The 12616-nt window shown below is 37.5% G+C and overlaps 1 protein-coding gene across 1 annotated transcript in view; it reads right to left on the bottom strand.

The window, feature by feature from the left end:
- The window catches only part of XPO4 (exportin 4), a gene marked incomplete at both ends in the record, with an annotated part of 77235 nt that overhangs the window by 26986 nt on the left and 37633 nt on the right, over positions 1-12616 (bottom strand). The window contains 3 exons of the mRNA XM_080349065.1: positions 1743-1848; positions 10737-10903; positions 11696-11812. Coding sequence (XP_080205191.1) covers positions 1743-1848; positions 10737-10903; positions 11696-11812 — 390 coding nt within the window. The remainder of the gene's footprint in view (positions 1-1742; positions 1849-10736; positions 10904-11695; positions 11813-12616) is intronic.

Here is a 12616-nt window from a genome sequence, read left to right as displayed (position 1 = left end):
AGAATTTTCTTATGCTAATGCCTCCTATTTTTTCACATAATATTTGCCAAATAAATAAATACAGGGTAGCTTTTTCATCCAGAAGCAAACTTAGTTAAATGATTTCAGCAATATTATAAAGTTATTACACAGTCAAAACACCGACCGTTTCTCTGTGGCGTTACAGGTGCAATTTCACCCAACTCGTAACTAGTTGGATTAGCTGCACAGTTAATCTCTGAAAGATCAAACTAGCAGAAGAAACAAACCCCTCAACAGAAATGGCCCTCCTAATAGACGTCCCACACTAGGCTGAGATTAACATGGCAGTCCTGCCAACTTCTGCAAGGTTCTTAAAATTTCTCACATCGGATAAATGAAAATAAATTGCTACCGTTCACTTACATTACTTCAAATAGTAAAATAATACTACAAGCCTCAACCATTGCAAATCGGGCATCTAAAACCAAAACTGACAGTATGCTGCCCTGGCAAGCTCTCACTCAAAAATAATCCAACACAGGCAGGTTTTGGTTACTATTAAATAAAATGCAAATGTATTAAGATAATTCTGCATGTTATTCAAAACATTATTCTTATAATGAAGAAGAATTATAAACCAACTAAAGAAACAGATATCTGACTCTGAGAACTTCATGCTATAAAACGAGGAAGGGTTAATATGTAAGCCAAAAAGTTATTTGCATGTAGAGGTTCACAGCTGACAGTAGCAACTGTCTGGATAGTCTAGACAGCTGTTCAGATTGTGTGTAGCTGCTAAGAGTTCTGGCAGTGATTTTTTTTCACCTTTTCAAAACTGCTGGAACAGACAAACTGGCAGTAAAAAAAAAAAAAATCTAATGTATCAAAAAATCCTATAAAGGAAAGACATGTATCCAAGCACGTATCAGGTAACTCTCAAGCAGCACTGCAGTTACATTTACTTGGTCTAGTAGAGACTTTATCCAAGTTTTGAGCACATTATCTCTTTGCTTTGCAAAAATGAAAATAGCCTGATAATGCTGAATTTTCAGGTCCCAAGAGATGCAACATAAGATAAGCATAGTAAACAAATTTACAAGCCAATATATGTTGTTGCTGCAGTAACTTCTAGCTGAGCAAAGACTTCTCCCTCCAACAGTGGCAGAAAGAAAACAATACTAATTTTATCCACTTAATATAATGAGGTTTTTAAGCTACAGAAATTGAATATTTTATTCTCCTAACCCAATTCTACCTCTTTCCCATCCCTCCTAACTTCATATATTTTAACTTGTTTGGATTTACCTTCTGCTGAGAAAAGAAATGCAGGATTCTCTAGGCTGAAACTGGCTAGAAAACTGCAATTACGTTACTTATTTTCAGCTGTTCTGTTGAGCAAATGCTTTAAGATCAGCAAACACACACTGTTCATTTGATCTTTTTCAAAAGCCATCACACCGTATCCGAAAGACATTCTACTACTGCTCACCACATTCGGTTTCATTTGATGAATACATGGTCCAACAGTATTAAATGCATAAAAGTTTAGATAACTATACACCTTTCTTCTTTTGTTAATGGTCATCAATTTGAGGCAATTTATAGGCAAAATACATATTCAGGAACCTAGGAAAAATATTTCTGTTTGCTTTGATAAGCTAGCTGAAGGTAACAGTCAGTCCTACCTGATGCAAAGGAAGAGTCCAACAACACAGTTTTAGAACAGGAAGGAGCTGCTTTCCCTGTGGTCTGGACTACGAAAGTTGAAGAAAGAAACTTACTGTAAAGAAAAGCTCCATAACTCTGCTGTCCAGGAGGGTCTCGCGCCAGGATTCTGTTGGCTTTAGCATCACATTTTGTGAGGATTCAAACATAGCTATATAATGTCTGCCCAGTTATCTGGTGTCAAGGTCAACAATAACATTCCTACTTGGCTTTAAAAAAATCCTAGATACAACAGGATCCATTCAGAAAGAATGTAATGGAAACAAACTTTAAGCCTCTTCACATACACAGCATAATTCATGCATGAGGCCAAGGAATAAAAGGTATTAAGTATTGAAAAAAAGAATGCTCCAGGAATGTTAGATAACAGTTTGATCATAATTATGAGACATACCATAGTGATACGATCACTTTGATAACCAGGGTGTCTAATGTGACACAGCGAGAAGGGAAAAAAGCAACCGCAATTAACAGGTGTTAAAATTTATGCAAAATGGGAAATCATTTCCTAAAAAATTTTCCTGGCAGCTTTTAAAAAGGCCTTACGATAGCTAAAGATAGCTCATTGAAATCTATATCCTATTTTTCTAAATAGCCAGATATGCATCACAGAATGCAGATATGTTATCCCTGCATTAATCTACATTTTTTAATCGCACTATGAAGAACAAAAGCATAAGACACCACAAAGCATCGTCACATTAAACACATGCGTAAGAGACGCACATGAAGAACGCGCACACCATGAAGCCAGGATATTGCTGCGCTCAATTCTTACCACTTGTTTTGGTGTAACTTAATTTACAAAATTTGGCAAATGCTCTAGTACAGAAAGAACAGACACATGAGCAAAAACATTTAAAGAGGCAGGTTACATTCTTCTTCAGTCTGATCATGCAGAAGAGTGTTTATCAAACATTTTTGAATGTGCTTCTTTCTACGACACCCCCCAATCCAAGTAGTAGTAGTAAAACTGTGTTAACTCAGCCACTTGCATTTTCATTTGTCTCTTTTAAACCCTTTGTATCCTCTTTGATCCCTTTCTAACCCAACCACCAGAATAAGGAACAGCATGCTCAGCTGCATGTAATTGACTTATTTGTAATGAACTGCATTAACTGTTGTACTGTAAGTCATCATATAAAAAACATATAAAAAACATGTGTCACAAAGTATTTGTATGTCTAAAGAAAATAAATTTCACAATGGTATCATTTGAAAGCAGATTCCTTAACTTCTGATGGGTTTTGTTTAAGAGAACAATATCTAAAGCAAATATCTAGCTTAATAAGAACGATTGTGGCACAAGGCAGAACACACAATTTTAGTTTATTTACACTTGCCTTCTGAGTTCTGCCCAAACCAGAAATTCCTAACACCGCTGTGCAGAACCGCGTTCCAAAAAAGCTACATTTTCCAGAGCACAGTACCATGTGGACCTTCACTGGTGGTATGTGTCCAGAACTGGTGTCAGCACATTATCATGCATAAGAACAACCAGGGATTTTCACATTAGTGCAAAACAAAACCAGTTTCACCATTTTCAAAATTATCCATGTGTGCTGAACCATACTAGATGTGCTTTATTTCAGATGGGGAAAAACTAAAAATCACAGAATTGTCCGTTTTACTTCCATCTGAAATACAGTTGTCATTTAAATGATCAAAAATCCTTCAGTTCTCCTAGATTAAAAAAAAAAAAAAATACAGGCATGGAATTATCACATGCAAGAACACTTTATCAGGAGTAATATTACAAATAAAAACTAACTTTATCTGGCAAATTAAACTATATTTTTTTTCCTTTTCATTTGGAATGTTTTAGAAAAAATGGTATGTAAAAATTGTCATTGACAAGAGTGTCCTTTGCTGCAACTGTCCAATAAACAATTGGCTTGGAAATATGTATGAAAGATGATCGTAGATACATTATCAATCTCTGAAAATCCATTTGCTGTTCACTAGGTGGAGTCTACAGATGGGACCAGCTCCATAACACTTTTCACATGGAATGAAAGAAGGGCTAGTTTGCTGTCACTATTTTAACAAGCCTCAGTATTTAGCAGCCCTATCCTGTTATTTTTAGTACTCTTTCTCACACTAATGGACTGATGACACATCTGACTATAGCAGATTTGTGGGTAAAATATCTGTTAGCTGGACAATACAAATTATGCCTGCACCTATCATGGAGATCCTACACCGGTTTTCCATCACATACTACATGTATGCAAAATTCAGTGGAAGTTGGCTGTGGGGATGCTTGCTGCCATGAAATACCTCAACTTATTCTGTGCTGTGGTTCAGCCTTATTAGCAGCAGCCCAGTTATGCCAGATCTGAAAAAAAATTGGCACTAAATTATCTAGGACATGGGTGCACATAGGACAAATGCAGTCTTCATCATCAAAATTAATTTATTCATCAATACTTATGGGGGAACAAAACTGAACTAGCACAATGTAGAGCTTTGATAAGCATAGATCCATCCACTGTGACATCCCGGAGGGTTTGTTTTTGTTTGTTTCCAATTTTACTGAAGAATGAGTAACTCTCATTACAGTTCACTTTGAATGACACAGAAATCCAAGGTAGGAAACAGCTACCAGAAGCAGAGCAACACTTCATCCAGCTCACAAGACTTGGGAAACTGATTCCTACACAGACCAGAAACTTCTGCTTGAAGCAGAACACATTATTCAATAACATGTACCAAACTCTGCTGAGAAGCATAAGAATATAACTAGATGCCTCCATGTATGACAAGGATCATACATTCACCAATCAGTGCCTGGTGAGGAAGAGGAAAATACCATAATGTTTAAGACAGATTTTCTTTTATCTCTGCCTAAATTTACATATGTAGCTCTATGCTTCGTTTTGTTTCATGAGCTGGAGAAATAAGAGTAATCTTTTTTAAATTATAAATTTGGAATTTTAAAATTGTTATTTGTAAAAAAAAAAAAAATAAATATATATATATACATATATATATATATAGAGAGAGAGAGAGAGATATGCTTCTTGGAGGAATATATTAAACCAACAAAATAAAAGATAAATAAATGTCTAGTTTTTCTCCCACTCTTTGCCTCTGTTCCAGGAAGGGACTGATGGGTCAAGATAAGTATCAAAATATTTCATATCCTAAGGCAGCCACAAGGGATTATAACATTTCACTTTAGGACTTCCCACAAAGTCCAGTGTCTGAGAATAGATCCCACAGTCTTTTTCTTACAAGGCAAGGTTTGCTCTTCCACAAAGCAGTAAACTAGGAACTCAAAAATCAAAGCTGAGATTTCTTCTGCCAGGCCCCTCATTCACAAATTTGTCTACAGGAACGAAGAACAACTCTGAAATGGTGGGAAAACTCCTAGAATGCTGAGGCTCAAATATCTTCCTCAAAAGTTATTTTAACCACTCTACCTTTGCTGTTTGGAACATTTCTAGAGAGCTTTGTGTCAGTCTTAGACTTATATTTTACTAACAACAAACTGCATTAGAAAAGTAACTGCTTGTAAATCTGCCGTCCAGTGTTATAATGCTAACATACTGATTTTTTTTTGCATTTTTAAGACCTCCTGTGGCTTGCTAGCAAATCAGCCTAGCACATGCCATGAATCTAGGAGCAACTGTCTGGAACTGATGCAGAGGCTTGCTGCCCCCTATGGAGAAATGCTCCACAAGCCTTTCTATAACCTACACTCTGAGCAAACATACCCAGCTTTCAGGAGAAGGTACGTAGCTTAAATATTTAATTATGAAACACAAGTATTCTTAACTGTCACAAGAATGAAACAACTATTTTGTGTTGGAGACACTGGACTCAGATTGCAGCAAAAGGCACAGGAAGTGTAGGAAGACCCAACCTAATTTTAAACCTGTCCTGTTCCGGAGGCGCCGGCAGTGCAGCCAGGCCAGTGCCAAGCCTCATGTTGACCACTCAAGTAGGTTCTGCAGCTCCTGCTACATTTGGCTGCCATGGTTCTACAGCTAAAAGCACCAAGCTAATAGCTTTAAGCCCAACTTACACTTAAAGCACCTATGCAGAAGAGACCACCATGCAGATGCAGCCCAAGAGTCCCTCCTTTCCACTACACACTGGCTGCCATCTGGGAAGCTGATGACAAAGCACTGCAAAACTGGAAACTAAAAGCCATTGGGGCAAGAGAGCAGAAGAGGAAAAAACCTACATATTTCATCAGTTCTTCATAAAAAGGGTCACTACTAGGCTTTTTTCCTCTTCTGATATTAATGCTTTTGAGGTGCCCTTACATTGCAAACTGATTTCAGAAATCACTCAGGAAAACCTGAATGATGAAACACTAATTGTTAAAAAGTTCAATATCAATACAAATATCTTTAGTGCAATTATGACCAAATTCAGGTGTTCTATCAATCTTCATTCTGTCAATCTGAGTTTTGCTCAACTTTTTAAGAACAGAGTTGCTAGAAAGGATTGTCAAGAAAACACACAGCACCCTAGAAGTAATTTCTAAACATAAGGGATTTCCAAGTCAGGTTAGTTTTCACCTAAGAGTGACAAGTAAAACGCAGCTCTCTCTTAAATACAGCTATTTTAGTTACAGTGAATTTTTCTTTATATCCTAAAAATTGTCAAGATAGTACCTCAACCCTTCATCTTTCAGATAAGGTCAGATTGCTGTAGTAAATTCAGGATAATCCCAGGCTGCTAACAAACACAGGGCCTAAGGAGAGCAGCCTTGCTGCTGAAGGAAACCTGTGTTGTTGCTCCTCGGTACAGTTTCAATCATTCCTGTAGCTGCGAACAAACTGAACTGGGGACCTCAGCCTACTAACTATAACTTTTCAGCCAGGTGATTCCCTGCTCAGTATTATGCTTACGGGAGGTGCTAGGGCAGGATGCTTATTCAGCAGCAACTCCAACTCAAATCATTCCTCAAAACAAACCTCAAGTTTTCTGGAGCATTCTGTGTGTTTTTCATGCACTTCCACTACACAGAACAGATGCTACCAATCTGGGCTGGACCAAGTTCAGATCTTGAAAGTCTGCTGACCTATATGGTTCACAGGATCTCCCAGAAACGTGTCTCCTTCTGGCTTGAGGTTTAAAAGACATTTTCAAAACAGATACGAAGAGCTTGTTCCTCTAACTGTGTGGCCAAGGAACACACATACCTAAAAGAAAAGTTTTCAGATCAGACAAAATCTTCAGTCAGTTCATCGAGTTGCCATCATACCATTATTTCAATGGAACATCAACAATGCACATTCGTGGAGTGCATCCCGTTAGGTTTACGTAACCTGTATTTTAAATCCAATTCCCTATGCTACATTCACTTGAACATTTGCCAGCTTGCCTCGAAGCAAGCAGAGGCACCAAATCCAAAACAAGAGCTAAAGCTCAAGTTCCTCTTTATTCTCATACGATACTCTATATACTAATGAATAAGGGATAAATAGTTCAATGACAGCTCGTAATGACAGATAATAGACACCTTTTTGCAGATGGGAGACAGCTGGACAAAAATATTGTGTTCTGTTTAAGAACTTTTGCATCTGAGGACATTCATTCAAAGTCCATTAGAATGTGGCTGCCAAGAACAGATAAACCCCAAAGTCAAGAAGAAGTGAGAAACATCTCTGGAAGTAAAAGAATATAAATTATAATTACATCCTGACTCCACAGGATGTAATATATGTCCATATCAAGCTGCAGTAAAGCCCAACAACATTCAGCTCCTTAACTGGAGACTTTGGACACTGACACTGTACTAGGAGTGAGATCCCTGCCCGCACTCTTGTAAAGGAGAGAACTGTACCTCTTAATACTGATCACCCACATCTTCTTAATTAGTGAAAACATTAATATAAGAAAAGGTTCAGTTAAACCTAGTTCCATCCAAGTAAACAATATTTAATAGTGCTGTAACAGCACTGAAAAAAGAAACTACAGAAGTCAACAGAAGTCAACATGCCAAAACAGACTGCCATAGGTATCCTATGTTATTGTCATTTCCAACAGTTCTGCCAAAAACCTCTGAAGCATCCGCAAACACCAGATGAACTAATACCTTGAGGCAACAGATAAAAATAACAATAGATCATGGCCTGTGTGTTAGAAAATGAAATGGAAGAAACTGCACATGACTGAAAGGAAGCCCTTCCTACTGCAGGCACCACATCCCAAGACATTAAAAAACTGAGTTCAAACCCAAAAGTGCATATGTCCCAGCCTCTCTTCTTTTGTTGCTCCGATGAAACCACTATTCCAGAATGTATCTTTCATGCCAGCTCTTCTTGCTAGCAATAGGCAGAGACTTAATACAACTCTTCTGTTATACTGGGTGCCAGCACTGTTCATTTAACAATGCAACATATACTGATATCCTGTAACAGCACTAGGACTCTTGAGAAGTTATATGTTTTGATGTAATTCTTGCAACTTAGTGATTTAAATAGTGTGCCTCTTGGTGATGGTCTCTGTGGAGTTAATGCACATTTATGCCACTGCCTTTTTTTGGAGATAGAAGAATCTTGCTAAACATTATATACAAATACTGCAGCTACTGTTATGCTGTAGGGAATACTGAGAAACAATACTATCTTGCCAGGGGAAATACCAACTAAAGGAAAAAAACACACATCTGTGGATACAATGGATCGTTTTACTCCATGCTTCAAGTATTAAATTTATGCCCATTGTTTTAGCATATGTACTGTCAAGGTTTAGAAAGAGGATACCAAAAGGACACCAACTGATCAATCAACACAGCAATTCTTATGTTCTCATGTAATGTGCTACCTATTTAGAAACTGTAGCCAAGTTAAGTTCCACTGTTCATGGGCCAGCAATCAACAGTTACTTTAAAACCAGTCTTCTGAGGGAAGATATTTATGCCACGATATAATCAACGTGGTGCTGTAAACCCCAATACTTCAATAAGGATGATTAAAGCCATTCCAGCTTCTGTGGAAACTGGTTGCTATTAATATTATAGAGGGGAGAGACCCAAGCTGGTGCTATAATTCTTATAGCAAAAATAAATGTCCAGCAGTAGAAAACAAAAAGATGGTATCAAGTGGAGCAGAAGTCATGAAAAGATTTGAAATAGTCACGTAAGAGCGCTTGTGGTGGTTCAGACTAAATGTGCATCTGATCTCCAGAAGGGCCAGAATTTGTTTAAGAGCTGTAGTACCTCAAGTAGGCCAAATAGCAGAAACCACCCATAACCTTAAGCAGCAGTATGGCTTGCGTAGCTATTTCAGTTAACACTTATTTACTAGCATCTATAGACTAAACCACTTACTATACAGTTACAAACAAAAGCTGGAACTCCCAAGACTTCACATCTTGCTTGTATATATCCAACTCTGCCACTGCAAACCTTAGCCTAGGATAAAGTGCTCATGAAGAACTAGAGCCTTCACTTTCAAGCCGTAACAACCTAAGTATTTGGGACTACGTCAGAGGTTTGCAGAGAGCAAGACTGAAATTCGGAAGGAACTACCTCTACCCATCACACCACAAGAGCATTTCCTCTCTAGTTAAGATTACAGCTGAGGAAAAAAAAAAGTGTTCACAGATTATTTGATTTCTCACAAATCCCAAGTCCACTACTAAAACTTTTATAAGATGGAATAATTTAACACCAGTCTCAGTCCTGTACGTACATGCACTAAATCCTCTCTGGACTCCTACCAAATCATTTCAGTGATTAACAGGAGTGAGATATTTACTTTTAATCCATGGCACCTTATATAAAGACAGTATAACTGGCATTCTGCTTTGCAGATGTGTATATCCAGTTTCAAATAAATTTCACTTTTGCTGCCCACTGCATAAGGAACAGAATCAAAGACAACAGATATCGCCTTCTGGAAAGCAAACAGAATAATTTACAATGGATTTGAGGGCAACATCCAGATTCTTGCAGTATGTATAACTTAGTAGCAATTTCAAAAGGTTTTAAGAAAAAAGCTTATATAAGTTTAAAAGAAAAAAAAGGGGTTTTTAAGTCTAAAAATTTGGCTCTTGGAAAGTTTGCCGAGCATCTTAAAGCCAGTCTAGCTAGTAAAAGTACTACTGCAACTAGTGCCTTAACCCTCTATTAAATACAGAATGTGATTATTTCTACAAAATTCTTCTAGCCCATTTTTTGGGCTGAGCATATTTTTATCTTTTTTTCTTCTCTCCCTCACTCAGACTCTTTCTGATTCTTATTTCCTCCTCCACTTTCCATCTCTGTCTTTCTCTGGACTTCCATTATCAGCACACATCACAAAGACGTCAAAATGGAAGCAATGGTACCTGTGTATTGCCAAAAAAGTAGATGTCATTTCTGCTCTCAGCTAGCAAATACTTTTTCTTCAGACCCAGGAGAACCTATTACACGTTATAGTATATGACCATGCTCTTTTATGGGGAGTCAGTTGAGCAGGCACATTCCTAGATGATGGGGCATTTACCTGCCCTCTCCTCTTCTCTGAAGGTAAAAGTAGAACAGATCAGACCTCTGCATAAAAATTCAACAGAGCTTAGACTTCTTCACCATTTGGTTCTGCACTAAAGCAGCATGGGTTGAAGTCTTTAAACTGAAATAGTGTAGATTTAGATTAGACACAGTGAAGAAATTCTTCCCCATGAGGGTGGTGAGGCACTAGAACAGGCTGCCCAGAGAAGCTGTGGATGCTCCATCACTGGAAGTGTTCAAGGCCAGGTTGAACAGGGCTTTGAGCAACCTGGCCTCATGACAGGTGTTCCTACCTATGGCAGGGGGGTTGGAACTAGATGATCTTTAAGGTCCCTTCCAACCCAAACCATTCCATGATTGCACCATTACATTTTTCCTCTCCCCTGCACCAAACAGAGAGATCACCAACCTGTAACTGGGGGCTGGTCTGCTGAACTAGTTTTGCCTTTTATATAAAATACTTTAAAACTTTAATGAAAAAAAAACATCAATCAGGGGCTAAATATAAGGCTTGTATGTTTTACAATTTTTTCTCCTCACAAAGACTTATCACCTGGGGGAAATGACCCATGTCAGCTGAAATAAAGGGCCTGACATTAAAAGGATATAATTTGGAGGAAGGAAGTTCCAGCTTAAGACCTGATTGGCTAGTGCAAGATAACGCTGAAACACTGAAGACATCTGAGCACTGAGGTTTTCCCGTCTGCTGAATTCCTGAAGTACCTCTACTGTGAGCATGAAGATCTGCCGCAGATTGTCCTCCTATAGTCAGGATGAACACAATACATTAGAGTCTCTCAGTCATTAATTAAAATGTTGATTAAAAAGAAATACTTTTCCAAAGAGAAAATAATTTTCTGGTTTCACCCTACTTTTCATTAAAATATAGAAAATATTCTGAAGCTGTCAGTCAGAACCTCCACACACTTTCGCCAAAATTAATAGATTGTGTTTGTAAAGAATAAGAACAAAAATCTTCTTATAAATGCTAGTCATTAAAAGAAAAACTTAATATGTTTTTTAACAACTGGTGGAGCAGAGGGTTGGTCTTTGGCATGAAAAAAAAGTTGGTAAGTTGTTCCACAACAGTCAGTTTAAAGCAATGCCTTCACAAAAACATTTCTGCCTGGCCAAACAATACATCTGAGACAACCAGACTACACCATCTGCAATAATATTTTTAAATACATAGCTCTCCTTGGCTTTAAACCAAAGCTATATTTAAGACTATCATTGTTCCACAGAGTATTAGTTTTGTTTGCAATTGGTAGCCAAGGAATTAAAGAGTCCAACTGCATAAAGATCTGTAGCTCCGCATTCATAAAATGGGCAAAAGGGATTGCACCTTTTTGATATGAGGTTGGTTTTTTTAAAATACATTATCAACTTTCTTGAAATATCCAGTATCTGCATTCATAATATAATATTTGTGCTATTAAATGCTGTTAGATACATACTGTAAATGAATGCACCTGGAACAAGGAAGTACTTCTGCTTTCAATATTTAAATTTTAGAAAAGACAGGTAGCATATATTGATACAGAACTAGTTTACCTGAAATATACGTTTACAGTTACCATGGAACTCCATGCTTAGTCCAATGTTGCTGGTTTTACTTGAACTTGAGAACTCGCTCAACAACGCCGTTAAAATGGAACAGGCCAAAGTTTGCTATAAAAAAAATAAGGGGGAATAACATAACTAAAAGATGTCTAATAACACAATACCACCTCCATTGTCCTTAAATTATTTTACTGGCATCTTTCTATGACTGTTACTTCAGTTTCTTCTAACACAAACTAGAACAACTCGAACTTTCAGGAGGATAGATCCTTGGGCGAGCCACCTCTGGAATCATCCAGGCTCCATCCTCACAAAAGAAATTCAAGTATTTGAGCAACATGTAAGCTAGAAGCTGTATGATCATCACTACAAAATGGAAACCCACTTATTGCAATCCATGTCCCAGCCTTGCTGTTTACTTCCTCTCCCTGTACACCAGGCTTTACAAGTATTAATTTCAGGGAAGATTTAGTTTCCACTTATTGCTATTGATCGAATAGTTCAGATCACTCTGAAGTTTGTTTTGGCCCTTCTTTGCATTTGCTACACTTACCGGCTTGGTATCAGATTGTGATTAAATTTATACCACTGAAAGCAATAAAAGCTGATGAAAAACAACACCTGCAATACACCATCTACTACATCTTTTCCCTCTACCCCCGTGAAAAAAAAAAGAAGAGAGAAATACACAGAAAGCTCTGATGCTTTAAAGCTTTCAGATAATTCCTTTCAAAGGACAACATCCACTAGCCTCAGAAATTACCTTTCAACTACACTATTAGAATGACGTCTCTGAAGCAATATAAAAATTGGTGATAAAAAGGGATGTTAATTTTTAAAGAAGAGATCCATGAAGACTGAAGCTTTAAGTATCTCTTTGATTCTCAGAATTGAAGGTAAGGTAAATCAAAT

Source organism: Nesoenas mayeri, assembly GCF_963082525.1.
Source record: "Nesoenas mayeri genome assembly, chromosome: 1".
NCBI lineage: Eukaryota > Metazoa > Chordata > Aves > Columbiformes > Columbidae > Nesoenas > Nesoenas mayeri.
Note: the sequence above shows the minus strand (reverse complement) of the source record. Positions and strands in the feature narration are given on the sequence as shown.